The 16,893-nt window shown below is 41.8% G+C and overlaps 2 protein-coding genes across 2 annotated transcripts; both read left to right on the top strand.

Moving 5' to 3' along the window:
- The first annotated feature begins 5,940 nt into the window (after window positions 1-5,940).
- Window positions 5,941-9,488, top strand: LOC136424345 (TLC domain-containing protein 4-B-like). Its single transcript, XM_066412912.1, has 6 exons — window positions 5,941-6,099; window positions 6,972-7,061; window positions 7,858-7,916; window positions 8,138-8,226; window positions 8,731-8,804; window positions 9,164-9,488. The coding sequence occupies exons 1-6, from the start codon at window positions 5,948-5,950 to the stop codon at window positions 9,441-9,443; spliced, it is 744 nt and encodes a 247-aa protein (XP_066269009.1). The 5' UTR covers window positions 5,941-5,947; the 3' UTR covers window positions 9,444-9,488.
- A 2,179-nt stretch (window positions 9,489-11,667) lies between these two features.
- LOC136424701 (uncharacterized) lies at window positions 11,668-14,101 on the top strand. The gene is made up of 3 exons (XM_066413324.1): window positions 11,668-11,801; window positions 12,218-12,349; window positions 12,916-14,101. The coding sequence occupies exons 1-3, from the start codon at window positions 11,740-11,742 to the stop codon at window positions 14,099-14,101; spliced, it is 1,380 nt and encodes a 459-aa protein (XP_066269421.1). The 5' UTR covers window positions 11,668-11,739.
- The last annotated feature ends 2,792 nt before the right edge of the window (window positions 14,102-16,893 follow it).

Here is a 16,893-nt window from a genome sequence, read left to right as displayed (position 1 = left end):
CAAATATCAAATAATCTCCACCACAGACTCCTTGGTTTGATCGAAATAGATAAATAAAAGGGTGATTCACCAGAGGAGTTAGTCGGCTACAGAGTTAGGGTATGATAACTCACAAAAGTTGGTCCACAAGGCTCAAATTTCAGTTTCAGGATCTTTCATTTGCTAACAACAAGGAGGTTATAACTTATAACCTCCTTGCTAACAATGATGAAACTAGAGTTGGCCCCTCAAAAAACTGAACTTTGAGGGTCAACAAATCCTATCAAATGTTAACCTTGAACATATTAGTCTATACCACAGAGTACCCAGGAGGTTATCTATTTCATTTTAATAGAAGTTTATTGCAAGTTCATGCCCGTGGCTAATTGCAAATACATGCACTAGTCTACAATGTGGCCCAGAGTCGATCCTGGGTTGCCAACATGCAAGGCTGTGGCGCTAATTCTTTTTTTCTTTCAGCAACCCAAGGAATCTAGTATACAGGTAATGAATGTGAAATGAATCACTAGCAAAGTAAGGCTCTCGGCCCAACCAAAGCCGGCAAAGGCCTAGGTTTCACTGGCCTTGTTTAAAGATTTTTCTTTAACTCGGTAAGGCGCCTAGCAACAAAGGTTAGACTATTGTGGAATTGAGCAAACAGCAAATGACAGAAGCCTGACCCGTTACGTGATATCAATGACAACTCCTGGGTTAAAACCTGACTGGTCTGCAAATTAAGAACCGCTATTCTCCAAGCAGAGGTTGGGGGGGGGGGTGTGATGGTGGTGGGGGGGGGGGGTAGTAGTGGCCGGGATTTTTAACGCTGCGCTCCCTCCACTAGACCACTAGACAAACAAAGTGGTAACCACCGAGAGTCTATCGTGAGCTTTGCCCGGTTAGTGAGTGGATCGGCCGCGGACACTGTCTTGGCCTGCAGCTAGCCTCTACCAGACCCCGCGGATGGCTGAAAAATAGTAGAAATTGGCCAAATCATGAGAGTGAATAGTATGACTAAGGGAGTAAGCTATAGCTACGGAGAGGAGGTCCAATATGCCATCCCAGAGCGGCAAACTGTACCCCGAAAGCAGACTAACTCCTCTTGAATGTCTTTCTGTCTATTTGACCAATTTCTAGTCTTTCCAGCCGCCTCTGGAGCCTGGTAGAGGCTAGCTTGCAGCGGCCTGCTGGGGGAACTTCAGTACCGGAGATTTGATTTATAGCTAACCCTCATGGGCCCACCGAAACCTGACCAGCTAAGCTCGCGATTCACGGTTACCACACGGTTACCCCAACTACAGGTACCGGGTTTCAAAAAGTTCCGAAACAAAGGGAACGGTTTATCTGTCAGCCAGTCTAGATTAGAATGGCTGACTGCTAGTTAACCTCTTGATTCCAAATGGTTCCAAAACAAAAAGTGATGTTTAATATATAATCAATGGCCCTGTTGATTTAGATCTGCAGACTGTGTCCCTTTGTAGTTGTGTAACACTCGACTACTACGGTTGGGGCGGTATCATTTGCGACGTTTCACGTCAATTTTTAAGGTACTGTACTTTCTCCCCCATATATTCTATGTCGAGTTCATGTTTTTGTAACGTTTTGTTATGTTACGCAGTGTACATTTTTCATGATAAGCAATCTCTGGATGAAGTACTACGGGGATTCTGACTTAAACGTTTTCAGCGATATTAATTTTCCTTGAGTTATCTTTTGAGAGCGACATGTTTAGAAACAGTCGTGTTAAATATGCGGTTAGCTATTATTTAATTTGTGAATAAAGAACTTCGTTTTTAAGTCATTTACCATCCTGATGTAAGAGCTATAAATGCAGAAATGTTCGCGATGTTTTTATGTTTGCGGTGGTTTTATGTTCGCGGTTTTCGCGGCGACCGTTTCATCGCGAACTTAAAACCACTGCGAACATTTCTTTCCAATACTGTAGCAGTATGTGACTTTAGCACTGCCGCAAACTTAAAACCACCCCATTTCGCCTTAGCGCGAAATAAAAACCACGCGAACTTTAATGCATTTACAGTATTCCCGGATCAACTCTCCTATTAGCTACTTTAGAAAGAAAGATGAAACTGTCATAACCGGTTGAACCCTGCTATGTCAATCGTACTGATACGTGAATACAAATGAGCAAGACATGCGATCGTTGATATGTTTGGTTTCTTTTTCTACTAAATTCTACTGTGTTGCCTTTTTGGTCGTGACTGACAACGTTACGACTGAAAATCACATTTCTTTGATGACCCAATTTTTGTGTGTTTTGAATGACGATTTTATGTTCCATAATCAATTTACAAAATTTAGCCTTTGTCAAACATGCGCATTGTCTTGAAAACATCATTGACCTCATTGACCTAATTGTCTAACCACAGCGAAACTTTACATCCGTGAACACTTTCATCGTTCGGTAAGTCACTGAATTTCCCTGAAGAAGGTATACGTAATAGACGGTTCCCCGAAACGTTGGTTGAATATACAACACTTGGTTGTATACAAAGAGTCTTTTTATTCAGTGAAACCAAGGAGGTTAAAATAGAAACGTACATGTACTTTGCAGCATTGGCTGAATACACGTGTGGTACTGTGCTAGCGGTCACAAGATCAAGTAATGATGTGACATTGTCTGTCTGTCACTTTGTCATTATAGTGCGATAGAATACGCGTTGATAGTCCTTTCGATTTCACCGGAATAGAAAATGAGCCCTTGAAGTTGCAATACGATCGTTTTAGAATGTAGGATGCGTAGTCGCTGTCACGTCCAGAAATTCCTTGCAAATCCCTATATCATATTTACAACTATAAATAATTATGATATTTTTTTGCCATATCGTGACATCATGCAACTATTACTATCTTAGATTCATGTAAATATGTTTTTGATGACAAAAAAGTTGTAAACAAGTTAGGCGTATGTTTAATACCGTTGGGGTGGTATTGATTTATTTGTTGCAGCGACATCATACGATTGACCTGGGTACTGCAAAGATGGCCGCCGACAGCTGTTCCGTCTAGTAACCCCACTCCACCGGGAGGCCAGGTGCCGTTTCTAGCATGTCATCGATCCATTCTGTCAACCGCCATGCATGTGTTAAGCCTAACCCGACCGGCATAATTGCCTAGCATATACGCCGCGTATCTTCAAAGGTTTCGTAAGCCTCCAACGGTAGAAATTCATCTTGACCAATCCACACAAGGCCTTCTGTCCTCAAAGGTAGGTCGTCCCTCTATTTTAAGGCCTGGGGTTGAATTTGTATGCTGCAAAAAACGCCTCGCAATCTAAAATTATATTAGGGTGTGCTGGACACCCGTGTCTTTATAACAAAAGGTCTCTACTCTTGTGCATTATGTGTTCGTATCTGTGAATAACGCTTTGCAACACTATATATTCTATAGATTAGCACAGCCTTGAACGATTCTTTAGATGGCCTCTTTGATGAATTGAATCGCATTGACGCCATGTGTGCCTTTGTTCCCGCTGACATGAATGAAAATGATAACTGTATACGAGGGGGCCTGGCGACAAGAGGCGTTGGCTTTTTTCACACCCTTCAATTCTGCAATGGCGAGTGTTTGATATATGATGGCCCCTTGTCTGCGGTTCAAATTAACCGTAAAGACCTAATTCTTTGCAGTTCTATTATATACTCTGGCGGTAATTCTATCACTCCGCTTGCGTGTAAATGCTAACGTGTCAGAAAGGTGGGCGTGAGAAATTTAATGGTATTTACATTGAGCCTGAGTGTATGATTGCAAAGAGCATGGTAGCGTCGGTTTAAAATATTGATAATGTGGCAGTAATGGCCACCATCTCTTGGTTTCTGCTGGCGTGTCCAATTCTTTATGTTATATAACGAGGGACATTGTTTTCTGTGGGAAGCATACGTTAAATCTTTTATTGATTTTAGCATGTCTCTTTATTTCTGTTTCAAGATACAGTCAAAACCGCCAAAGAAGACCAGTCAGGGAACCAATAGAATCTGGTCTATGTGGACAGGTGGTCACTATAGACAGGATTGTTAATGCCTGTGTCAATGGGGAAAATTATCTAACAGACGACCAAAAAGTGGTTACATTGACCAGGTGATCCTTATGTAGAGGTGGTCACTTGTCCAGTGTTGACTGTATTTCTCCACGACTATATACATATCATATTAGAGGGTAATGCTATATGATCATACAACTTTAAAGCGCTATTGTCATATCTTTTTTGTTTATTCATGAGAAGCTCAAATCAGCCTGCAGGCCTCTTTCCAATTTCCATTGTATCGATATCCTTCTGCGTTCATATCTATCAGAAAAGGCTTAGACAATATGAATGTATTATTCAACACATACATAAAACCGCAAATTCAACGTTTTGCCCATTTTTCTGATCTACTAGTTTCCATATATACAATATGAAATCTTTATTGACACGACAAAAGTACAGCGACTTTCGTAAGGTCTACTACATCTATACAAACATACAAACAAATAAGTGAATACACATTTCTCATATGGGCTTTTTCACACCAGAAAACAATACGACAACGCGTGGTGCAGAGAGCAGTTCTTTGTGTACGAAAAGCCTGTTACAATAGCCTCGTGCAGCATCCCTTGCAGCTGCCTTCTATTGTTCGTGTGAATCGACTGTGGGCGTGGTCCTAAGCTCCTGGGAACGGTATCCCACCCTAGCCTCGGTTACATGTCTCCCAACGGTGATTTTTCAACTTATCGTAAGCCTGCGCTATATCACTTTCAGCAAAGGCCCTGGTGATTAAGAAAGTCTGAAAGCGACATAGCGCAGGCTTCCCTCACACTGCTACAGTCCCCCAGGCAGATGCGGACCCCGAGCAGATACGGCCCCCAAGCAGATACGCCCCCCCCCCCCCCCCCCCCCTCAGCCAAAGAACCTGGGGAGGCCTGCAACGGAGGCTAATCCCACCCACTGAATATGCTGATTCCAGTCACTTTCATACACACATGAATAACAAGTATCTGTGCATGATTGATTAGTCGGACAGGTACTATGTGCTTAGGTGTATGTGCCATCTAAAGGAAAGGGATATTAAGATAGAATCGGCGGTAAGCAATATCTAAAAACTATTGCCTCGCCTCTCCATCTAATGCTCTCTCTATCCCTCTGTCTATTACTTGCGATATTTCTATCTATTTATCCTTAAATCTATCTCCTGTGATATTTCTATCTATCTATCTTTCTATCTATCATCTGTCTATCTATCTATCTATCGATCTATCCCTTGCGACATTTCTCTCTCTCTCTATCTATCTCTCTATCTATCTATCTTTGTATCTATCTATCTATCTATCTATCTATCTATCTATCTATCTATCTATCTATCTATCTATCTATCTATCTATCTATCTATCTATCTATCTATCTATCTATCTATCTATCTATCTATCTATCTATCTATCTATCTATCTATCTATCTATCTATCTATCTATCTATCTACATCTGTCTATCTATCTTATATCCATAGTACCCATCTGTAACGTTACTCGATGTGCATACTGCTTCGTTCGCCGAAAATCGGGTCGTGTATCGACTGTTCCCACCAGAAGTGCCTGCCGGCAGCACTTATCGATCTCGTCCGAGACCACATTAAAATCTTTACTGTTTTTCGTCACCTTGTTACACATATTAACTTAGATGATCTGTATGGACTGTGATACATGTATTTCGTTTTTGGGTAGGTCTTGGGGTGACAAGGGTCAAGGTCGATTTTGGGCTTCCTGGCGACTGACCTTGGTACTGAAGCATAACTTCCTTTTTTTGTATCTTTTGTCCTGGACATGGTATGGTCTTGCAGAGGGCCAATTCTACAAGAGGGCACAGTGCAGTTTAAGTTAAGATGGTTTTGCCGACTGTGGGTCTGCTATATCTGATTGCCTTTTTGGTGAAATGCAATTGTTTTTTTGTTTTTTTTTTGTTGTTTTTGCAGTTGTAGCGCCATGACTGTGGAGCTCTTTCATTGGCTGATCGTGGCCGGCGCCTTCGCGGTCTCGTTCCCAATCTTCACTATCATCACACCTGCGATCTTCAGGCGTCTCGTTCCCGGGTTCGATGAACTCACGCCGAGAAAAGACTTTCTAATTAAAGATGCGTAAGTGTGAAAGAAAAATTGCTATACGCTTTACACAATGTTTATTATGTTATCATCATCTGTTAATTGTATTTGCTGCATTGGATTATATGTGACTTTCTTAATAAAGATACGTGTGATGATGAAAAGAATTGCTATACGCTTTGAACAATGCATCATAGTATTTACTATGTTAGACTAACGGTTCATTGCACGAGCTATAATGGTTATATGTGATTAAAGTAAAGTACAGGTATGTGATAATTCACATAATCAGCAATGGCATATCATCAGTTATCCTTATACTGTCACGATAATTAACCGCGTACGGTCAAACAGCACGATCTAATCAGGCTATACATATTAATACCCAATAAGAAAATTGGAGGGCGTGCAGTTTCATTAGCCTTACTCCCTGTGGGTAGTGTTTATGATCTAATAGATCTAATTATTCTCCAAGCAGAGGTTAGGGGATGTTTTGGGCGTCTTTGAATGCGTTTTATCGGGCTTTCTGTTTTGTCATGAAAGCCCCATTAACATTAATCCGCCGGATTACATAAATCCGCCACTTTGAAAAACAGTGGGTTTGAGAGCTCTCTAGTGCAGCACCCCCAGATATGTGTAGTTTAGATACAGTAGTGCATTATACTGGCCATGGGGGACGTTGGGTTTGAGATCTGTTTGGACGTATCTTTTCATGGCGGCGGAAATATGTACCCTGGTGGAATTATGTTAGCAGATTTTATTCTTTTTGTCAGACAGGCAAAAAAAGAAAACCTGACAAAATAGAAAGCCTGACAAAAACGCATAAAAAGACGCCAGAAAACAAGCCAGAACCGAACCTCTGCTTGGAGAGCAAGATCGATAATTAGACTACTCCTGTGTCGTTCCAGAGCCCTGTCAATCTGTCACGTCTTCGTCATGGCAACGCTGGCCTGGTACGCCTGCCTCTTCACCGATCAGGTGCCTCATGACGTCATCTGGTACGTACAACAGTACTTTGAATGCAGAGACATTCGCGGGGATTTGATTTCGCGGTAGAGAGAAAATGGAGTGTTCGCGATGGTTTTAAGTTCGCGTTTGAAACAATATAGCGCTACAGTCCTACAATGGAAACACTTTTTGCGGTAGTTTTAAGTTCGCGGTAAAGAGTTCACCGCGAAAAGCGAACATAAAACCACCGCGAGCATTTCTGCATTTACAGTAACTCTGCAATGGTAGTCTGGTATCCTAACCTATTACAACTGCAGTCTCTTTTGTTCTCTTGGCAAATAGAGGACGATAGAGACTTGGCAGCTATAACGTTAATAGGTTTGGATATCAGGCTACTACAATCGATCTCTGACTTAATCAACTTTTCTATTCTTTGCCGCCTGATACTAGCGATAGCATTGAAGTAGTAAAGCAGTGAAGTTGATTTGATCTCTTATAACCCTTTGGACTAAGATGACAATGCACATTTGCCGATATTGACTAAGTCATTCACTCACTCACTCACTCAATCCTCGTGCAAATCAGTGACTACGTTTCAGCCTCATGTTTGAATCATAATCATATTCTAGTAATAACGATATATGTTACAGAGGGTATCTAAAGATCTGTATTTAAAGAATGCTTTTATGTATATGTAAATTTATTGCCCGTTATTGTAAATAAGCCTGTTAATTCAGTCTCAGGGCTGCCATGAGGCCTGTATTTGTTTGCTTGCTTGCTTGCTGAGTAAACCTGTCATCATCAAAGAAAACGTAGACATCTTAAAATGTTCTTCCTTTACTAAAGGCACGAGTCTTCGCTGGTGAAGATTATGAACTCCCTAATGGTTGGATACTGCGCTGCAGGTAGGTCAAACTTCGATAAACGTTGATGTTGAACTTTGACGTCAATCATGTGTGTGTTGTGTGTGTGTGTGTATGTGTGTGTGTGTGTTTGTGTGTGTGTGTGTGTGTGTGTGTGTGTGTGTGTGTGTGTGTGTGTGTGTGTAAAATAATCAAGGAAGTCACTTAAATCAATGTTCCATCAACACTATGTGTGTCTGACGCCGTGTGTTCTAACATTTCAGCCTGTCTGTTGATGATATGGTACCGGGTAGTGGACCAGGCGAGCTTCCTTCATCACCTGGTCTCAACATACACGGCCTACATATCATTGGTAAGGTCATCAAAGCTAGGGCAGGACAAACATGTCATAAGCACTTTTTCATTCAGAACATTTTCACATGATATATCTAAGCATGGAAAACCTGAGCTGTGTTTTATTTTGTCTGTCACATTGTTCAGCTCGAAGTGTAAAATTTACTTCCTACTAGATTAATTATATCTATTCATTCATAATATAATAACTCAGTGAAGTATATGGTACTGGTCAATGCATACAGATTGATTGTACTACTGTGGCTAAGATACTGAAGAAATCGTTTGATTTTCCAACAGTAAAAAGACGATTAAGCACGGGTTCCCCTCGTTAGAAAACACGTTTTTAGAGCCCTCACTAACTGTTAATTTTATGATGACTTATAGCCATTGTTTTAAAGTTCCTGTGTTTTGCTGTTTTATGTGGAATAGAACGAAAATACACTTTTGCGGTGTTAATGATAAGATTCATCATCCTCCATACGTCACTAATTCGGGTGTAAATGTGTTGTTATTTATGCAGACATACCCTTGTCTACATTACTACGCCAACATCTGTTACATGATGGAAATATCCGGACCTTTCGTCAATACTCGGTAAGTACTAATGTCGTCATTTCCGGACATGTCGTCAATTTTCGTCGAAGACAGGTGGTCAAAGTGTAAAATTGCACAAATAGACTTCATGCAAAACTCAAATGATCAAATTAAGAACAAGCCCTTGGCGATATTATTCTTTTGGTTATCCTTTTTGGTTAATAACGTATGCAATAGATATTTTTTTTTGTTTCCTGGGGTGATGCTTTTACGTAAATGTCTAACTCCGAGTTTGCTAGTATCACGTATTTGAATCCTCTGATTATGTGGAACGGTGGGGCAGAATGCTAGGTTCATTAAGAAATAAATGACGTCAAGAATTGTGAAGATACTTACGCGCCATTTTTCTCTCTCTACAGAATGATTCTTAAACAACTAGGCGATCAAGGTTCTCCTCTCTTTATTTGCAACGGACTTGCGATGGTCTTGACGTTTTTCTTCGGACGCGTCCTGTCTACCATCGTTGCCACGTACAACCTCATCAGGCTCATGGTCATGGACTCCCAGCAGTTCTTTCAACTTCCGGTACCCGTCCTGCTTTGCTACGTGGGCGGATGTGCCCTCTTCAACACCCTCAACTATTACTGGTTTTTCAAGATTTTGCGCGGGTTTGTCTCGTTTTTCCAGAAACGGCAATGAAGTGTCGAACATCTTCAATGTCATTTTGAACTGCAAAGTTGAACTGTATATTGCCAACACAAAAATTGGACATAACCAATGTTCGACTGACCAGCGCTGGTCTTTGTCAGTCTTTCTCATTCCTTGAGCTTTAAAGACTTGAAGCTGCGTGTTGGCAATTTGCAGTTCCACCTTTGGTTGACACTTACTTCTGCCAACGCTTACGAACTTTCAAGTGAACATCTTCATTGTCCTAAGGACCAAACTGAGTCATATTCAACCATCAACGAGGTTTTCCACTGGAATAACTGACCTAATGATACGCAATAAGAGAAATGTGAAATCAAGTTTGTACATATTTATTATTTTAATTTTATTTTACACCTTTGTCAAACTGCTGTGCAATACCTGGAGCGTCTACCGTAATAATTTATATACTGTACATTTGATATGCAGGTAAAGATAAACATCATTCAACATAACCATGGTAATGATATGGGATTCAGTATTATATCTGAAAAGCCTAGTATTTATAAACAGTAAAGCCTAGTATTTATAAACAGTAATATTGTAGGATGACAATTATCGATTATTGCCAGAGGGAAAAGCCTCATCTATTTATTTATTTATTAAACTTCACAGGATGAAATCTGAGAGGTGTTGGCAACAGGATCGATGTATCGTTAGGAATGATAGTGTGCTTGGTATGCACAAATAGCACGAGTCTATTTGTGAAACTACTTGTCTTTTGCATCATGTAAACAGAAATGATTCGCGCCAATGGGGAAGCTCATTCGCTCTGTAGACTACAAGCATGAAGCAACTGACCATATCTCAGAAACTGACAATATTCAACTACACAGTGGGCTGCAGCTGATTTGGTTCGACGAGGTTTGCATCTTGATCAGGGATACAATCATGTTTTCTGACGATTTCTCTTCCGATTTCTAAAGAAAGAGACTTTTTCTGCCGTCCCGATCATGGACTGTTGCATGAATGTTCCTTGATTCCCAACGACTTTCTTAACTGCCAATGTTGTACAAAATTGTTATTTATTTATTCAATCAAGCAGTCTTTGTAATTATGATGTTATGGATAAAGCACTGCTAGTAAGTAAGGATCAGTGGATATGATGATATTATACGGATTTATAGATTTAGGACTAAGAAATAGTAATGCATGCATGCATTTTTTTACGAGTCTGGTACTTAATCGCAACTGACGATCCCATTGGTGAAAGAAAAATAAACCATACATATACAAGTATACAACATGTAACACATATCTACCTTATAGTGTTTGCAGTAACATGATACTCAACTGCCTTCTGAAAAAACAGACAGACCCAAGAGAAAAATATACAAAATGGCACCTCAATTTTTTTCCGTCTCCACTCTTTGTATTTACATTTACCAGGCTTATGCTGTTACTTGTTGGCGATTGACCCATGTGGTAGCGGATGCGTTTATTCGACATATGCATCGATGAACTGAACATATTTAAGTAATTAATACTCAAATCGTATGTTAGCTCTAGCCATCCTCTACCACGTTGTATATCAGAAACCTTGATGTGAATCATCTAATAATACGTTCATTTGAAAGAGAGGATCTTTTTTAAACTATTTATGACAATTGGACAGATTAACAGGCTCCCCGGCATCGGCTCGGGGGAGCCCTCGGGCGCTTCCGGTAACCCGGTAGTGACTGGGACTTGGGACTTTACTATAGCGACCGACCGGCGTGCAATTTCAAATGGATGGATGGATGGATGGATGGATGGATGGATGGATGGATGGATGGATGGATCGATGGATGGATCGATGGATGGATCGATGGATCGAATGTGTAAAACGATACTTTTCCCCTGTAAAATAGATTGAAATACCGCTAAAACTATCGTCGCTTGAATTGACCGCCGTGGCACGTGTTCCTGACACCATCGAACCGTCCCACGGGTCTTTGCGCTAAATCTAAGTTTCTCCTAAAGTTTTTCGCTACTGAAAAACTAAAACCACGTACGTAGCTCTAACTCAGTCTCAGTTGTGACAATTTCAAACAAAAAACGCAAGAGGACAAGACCTTAGGAAGGCAAAAGAACACGGTCGTTACATGTCGTCAAACCAAACTGCGGTTCAAGAACATCATGAAGCAACAATAGTTTAATAGTCAATGATGTTCCAGAACAAGTCTTCGCTTCGCTCCCGCAGCAACGCGGCACAAACAAATCACCTGCGGACACGAACGGATCGTTTCCGTGTTTATCCGCTATTTCTTCTTGATTTGTTGTTGATTTCCGAGTATATTTCGATTAAAAAATGGCACAGTCTACTTGCCAATCTGAGAGAGTCAGCTGGTTGAGAAAAGACCGCCTTGCCAGGTATGTTAGCAGCACTTGTTTTGATTGCGATTTGCCGTCTTAAACACTTTAACTGTGTTACAGTGGTGGAATCTGAACGTTTGTTCATGCCGCACGAGTTTGAGTGTGTTTCCCGGTCAGCAACAGTGCAGAAAGTTCTGAACGATATGTCGGCATTTTTCATTGGACATTTCTCTTCAGCATATCATGATGAAAACTTTCTTAATCAGCAATTGTATCAGACATGGTATATGGCAGTTTCTGATACTTATCGACTTTTCACGGAAACTAATCTACTCTGTTAAAGAGGACCATGAAGCTCGGGATTAGAACATTTTCTGCTTTTGTTGGTTGCCTATAAAATATAACAGAAAGCGAAAACCAGGTATTGAAATACTGATGTACAGTAGCTAGTATATATGTTGCGCACTTTACAGGTCCACTCACGTGAGAAAACTCGTGAGCAGTTTCGAGGCCCTGACCAGCCAGCCCCCTCATGCCTACACTGAAGCCGCGGGCATCACACCCGTTCAGGCAATGCCTGATGATGCCGACAAAGTCATGATGAGGTACGTACGTTCGCAAACAAAGTTATGTTTTTGGTGCCATTTGTGGGTTTACCTGTCGGTTTGTTTATGAGCAGCATAGTTCGTGAAGTTATGGCTGTATCTGTAAGATATTTGGTATGTAGATGGTTTTAAGCAAAATGAAGGTTTGATCATGGGCTCCTTAACGGCTTTCCATGGTGCCAATGCTGCACGTTTATGTAATCTTGAAGAAAGAATTATATCACAACTGCACAAAAGAAAACAATTTTTCGGTACCATTCGCGATCGTGTGTTTGTTTGTGGGGTGGTTTGTGGTCATCGTAACTCGAGAAGCTATGAATGGATCCCTAAGATATTTGATATGTGAGTAGGTATCAGTAAAACTAATGACTAGTAAGGTTTGTTCGTGAGCCTCATGTCCGTTGTCTATGGTACAGATGGTTTCATTTTATGTTATCTGAAAGATTTGAGCATCTCAAAACCGCACAGAAAATTCCACCCTTACTCGTCCTCTCGTTAGAATAGAAGCATATAGGATTGCGTCTACAAGGACGATGTGTGATTTTGACCTTCCTTTCTAAACACAGACGTTCAGTCAAAGACATCAAGGACGAGCTGGAGGGAAAGACAACCTCTACTCCGTCAGAAGCTAGTGTGGTTAACGTCAGGCCCCAGAAGCCCCCACGGGCCATGCTGCTGCATGATGCTTCTCCCAAGTCTGCGAGTACCACGGAACCGCAGAAACCCCTCTGCACCCAGTCCCTGGCTGACACAGCTGTCCAGACGGCGGCTGCCGTAAAGCAAGTGGAACCAGCCAGTGCCCAGCCTCTGGACGTCACAGACGTAAAACCACCCAAACCCCACCTTATTGGCGACACTGCTGGTGCGACGTCGGATGACGTGGAGCCTGACGCAGAAGATCTTCTCCGCACCCTGGTTCTGGGCGACGCGGCTGGCGACACGAAGGTTACGGTGAAGTCGTCCCGTACACAGTCTCTGGTCCGTAATGATGCCCAGAGGGCCCATGCCGTGAAGCCACCCAGCACCCAGTCTGTGAGCAAAGACGCCCAGAGGGCCCTTGCCGTGAAGCCACCCAGCACCCAGTATGATGCCCAGATGGCCCTTGCCGTGAGGCAAGAGGAGCTACTCCGCACCCTTCTGATGGGTCTGCCGGACGAAACGTCCCAGACGACCATCACCGTGACGCCACGGAAGCCTGTTCGCAGGCAGTCTCTAGCCGTGAAGCTGGTGGAGCCAGCCCCCACCCAGCCTCTGGCCGACGCAACCACAACGGCCCTGGAAAGCGCCCCCGTCCTTCAGCCGCCTCAGAAGCCATCAAGGTGCAGGGATTACGTCATGTACAGGAATAACTTCGGTCACTACGGCTTCTCCCTGCTCACAACGTTCACTCCCGACATGGAACGATGCCACGTGGTGTTCCAAGCCGCCGACAGCATTGCGCCGCTGCCGGTGGGCCGGCTGGTCTCACTCAACTTCCAGTCTATCCAGGACAAGACGGCGGCGGAGCTGCACGACAGCTTTAACCGAGCCACCGAGTCCATCCGGCTGAGAGTCCAGCCGTTGTCGTTCCCACTGGATGTGCTCCAGGAAATGGTGGCCGATCAAGTCTCCCCCGTCACGTACGAAGAGCACGTGGACTACCGCAGGGATCGACGGGCTCACCCTGCCAGGAGGTGGGTGAAGAGGAAGCTGCGAGGGGTTGCCAGGGCAATGTCACGGCTCCGCGACGCCATCAGGTGCTGCTGGAGATGAATATATCAGCGTAGATATTTCTATTTATGAAGTTGTTACATAGAGAGATTTTATATAAAGTATGAATTCTATAATGTTCAATCTGGACAACGACGTCCACATTTTGGGTATAGATGTAAGCTGGTATTCTACCGGTAATCTATGTTATGAGGGAGAGAAAGTATGAAAATGTCCCTCACCCAAATACCACTAGCTTGCAATGTTCTTGTTCAGGACAGCACATGGGTAAATGTTTGGTACCTGTCTTGTCGTAATGTTAGCCTAAATATGGTGTACACTAAAAATACTCATTCTGTATGCCTTGTATGTACTTATATACGGAAACATAAGTAAGGTCCATGAATGTGATTTTATTATAAAATGTGGGTGCCCTTAAGAACACTAGTACTGTCAGTGGACAACTCCTACCTGGATTTTATAATGCAGAAGAAATAAATACATTGGTGAGGTTGGACTATACAGCTGATGCGTAGTTTGTGTTTTTGGGTGCTAAAATGAAATATACACGGTAATTTAATTTTATCTGGATGGATGGATGGATGGATGGATGGATGGATGGATGGATGGATGGATGGACGGACGGACGATGGATGGATTCATTTATGGATAATTTAACAAAACACAGAAATTTTAAAATTCGCTGAGGCCCAATAGGAAGGCGAGATCCTTCCAATCCGAGCTCACCTCCTCTTTGACGAAGAGAAAGTACTTCCGAACCGCTGTATGTCAATATATACATATATGATGTTTATGATAATACATTTTGAAGAAACCTGTTATAGGTTTCTTCAAAATGTTAACAGGTTTCTTCAAAATAAATCATCATGAACACAGTACAGGGCTAGCATATCGGGAACACTGTCACTAAAGTTTCTGAAATAAACTAGAAGGTGTACTAAGTATCATACAGAACCATCAACAGCTTCTCAAGTTATCTTGGCGACATACAAACACAGAAACATACACAGGTCGCTGCACAACGGTAGGAAAGCGCCCGGTAAACCATTTTCAAACTTTTCCTCCGTTCTAACAACCGCTACACACCTACAAAAAATTATGAAGATCCATAAACGTTTCCGTCACTTTTTTTCCTACATACACACAAACATGCAAATTCCGCTGCAGTACTCTTGAAAAACGCCAGGTAAATGATTTTTGAACTGGATCTTTCTTTGCACAACCACTACGCGCCTACCAAAAATCATGAAGATTCATCGAAGGTTTCTCAAGTTATGCTCTTGACATACATACAGACCCACCATACAGCTGGCGTCTATCCTCAACACCACGTTGCTTTAGAATTCCAAGGTGAGGTGCCCTATCCACACAGATCCTTATATTCTTTTCATGATGTTGCAATTGGTGCGAGAGCGGTCAACCAGGCATCACACACACACACACACACACACACAGAGAGAGAGAGAGAGAGAGAGAGAGAGAGAGAGAGAGACACATACAAACAAACACACACCGAAGAGGCCAGTGGCCATCAAAACAAGATCGGTACTAGGTAAGCCCTATACCATACATGTTATCTCTAACTACAACGACCGTTCAGACTAAAATACAATATCAGATTGTTGTTATGACAAAGCAGACAAATCTAAGCATTGTTGTGCAATATTTTTTTATTCCGACTCATGACAGAAACATATAGCACTGATGATCGCATTTTGGAAGCACAGTAGATTTTGATGTATTGTAGATACATTTAATCTTAGAGTAAATGTATTGTCTTGGCTTTTTGGTATCGTCTGAATGCTTTATCGTATTGTCTGCAGTGTAATTCAGCTAGCTATATGTATATCATAGTCGGCTGCAAGACTGTGAAGTTTGAATAAAATATCATCATCAATATACGTATTACGAGTACCGTCATTCGTGCGAGGAGCATACGATCACCATTCTATTATTCTGAAATTAAGACATAATACGCAAAAGCACAATCAATGAATAATCATCACACCATGCTTGACCTTTATTTACGGCTTTTTGGGGGAACGTTTTAAACATAACATCAACATTAGTGTGAGATTACATCAGTCTAAAAAGAAAAGCTAGAACACTACAGTGTAAAACTGATACACACAACAAATGGTTTGATAAAGCTTAAACTTAAGGTAGAGAGGTGGATTTGATAAAGCAGTTCAAAACTTAAACCGTTCATAAGCTCATAAAGATCATTTTATCTTTTCTGAACGATTTTGTAGATATTTCTCCAAGTAACCTTGACTTTGGTAGCATCTGTAAGTTAAGGTAAGTTCCATCTATCTTTAGCCACTCACGGTAACGTAGTTATCCGTGACATTGCTCGGTGGATCTAACCGCGCACCCCCGCCCCTGTTGAGAGACAAACAATTAATCCTGACTCCTAATCAGCAAAAGTACATACTTTCCTAGGAGATACAAGGATCCTGCTTATTTTTAGTCTATGTGTGTTTTTCTTGTATTGCAAATTCTTCGAAGATGACAATGCATATGTGCAATAAGAAGTGCAATACTAGAAAGGCGCGCTCAATGTTGCACAAACACGTAAACACTGAGAGATCCTGAGAATGAGCCAGATCCTGACATCTGTTAGGAGATTAACAAACGCATACCAACGTCAAAGATTGATATTTCGTGAAAAATACAACCACGGTCTTGAGATCTATATGCTTTCAACAGGGCTTGATATTTTATTTTATATACAACATGTTGTATATGTTATTTTAGAGAAAAACTATTCACCCTACCAGGATTCCATCCAAATGTACCCTCTGATTTTGATCAAATGTCAGTTCCGGTCCATC

Source organism: Branchiostoma lanceolatum, chromosome 18, assembly GCF_035083965.1.
Source record: "Branchiostoma lanceolatum isolate klBraLanc5 chromosome 18, klBraLanc5.hap2, whole genome shotgun sequence".
NCBI lineage: Eukaryota > Metazoa > Chordata > Leptocardii > Amphioxiformes > Branchiostomatidae > Branchiostoma > Branchiostoma lanceolatum.
The sequence above is the reverse complement of the archived record's forward strand: the minus strand, read 5'-3'. Positions and strand labels throughout refer to the sequence as shown.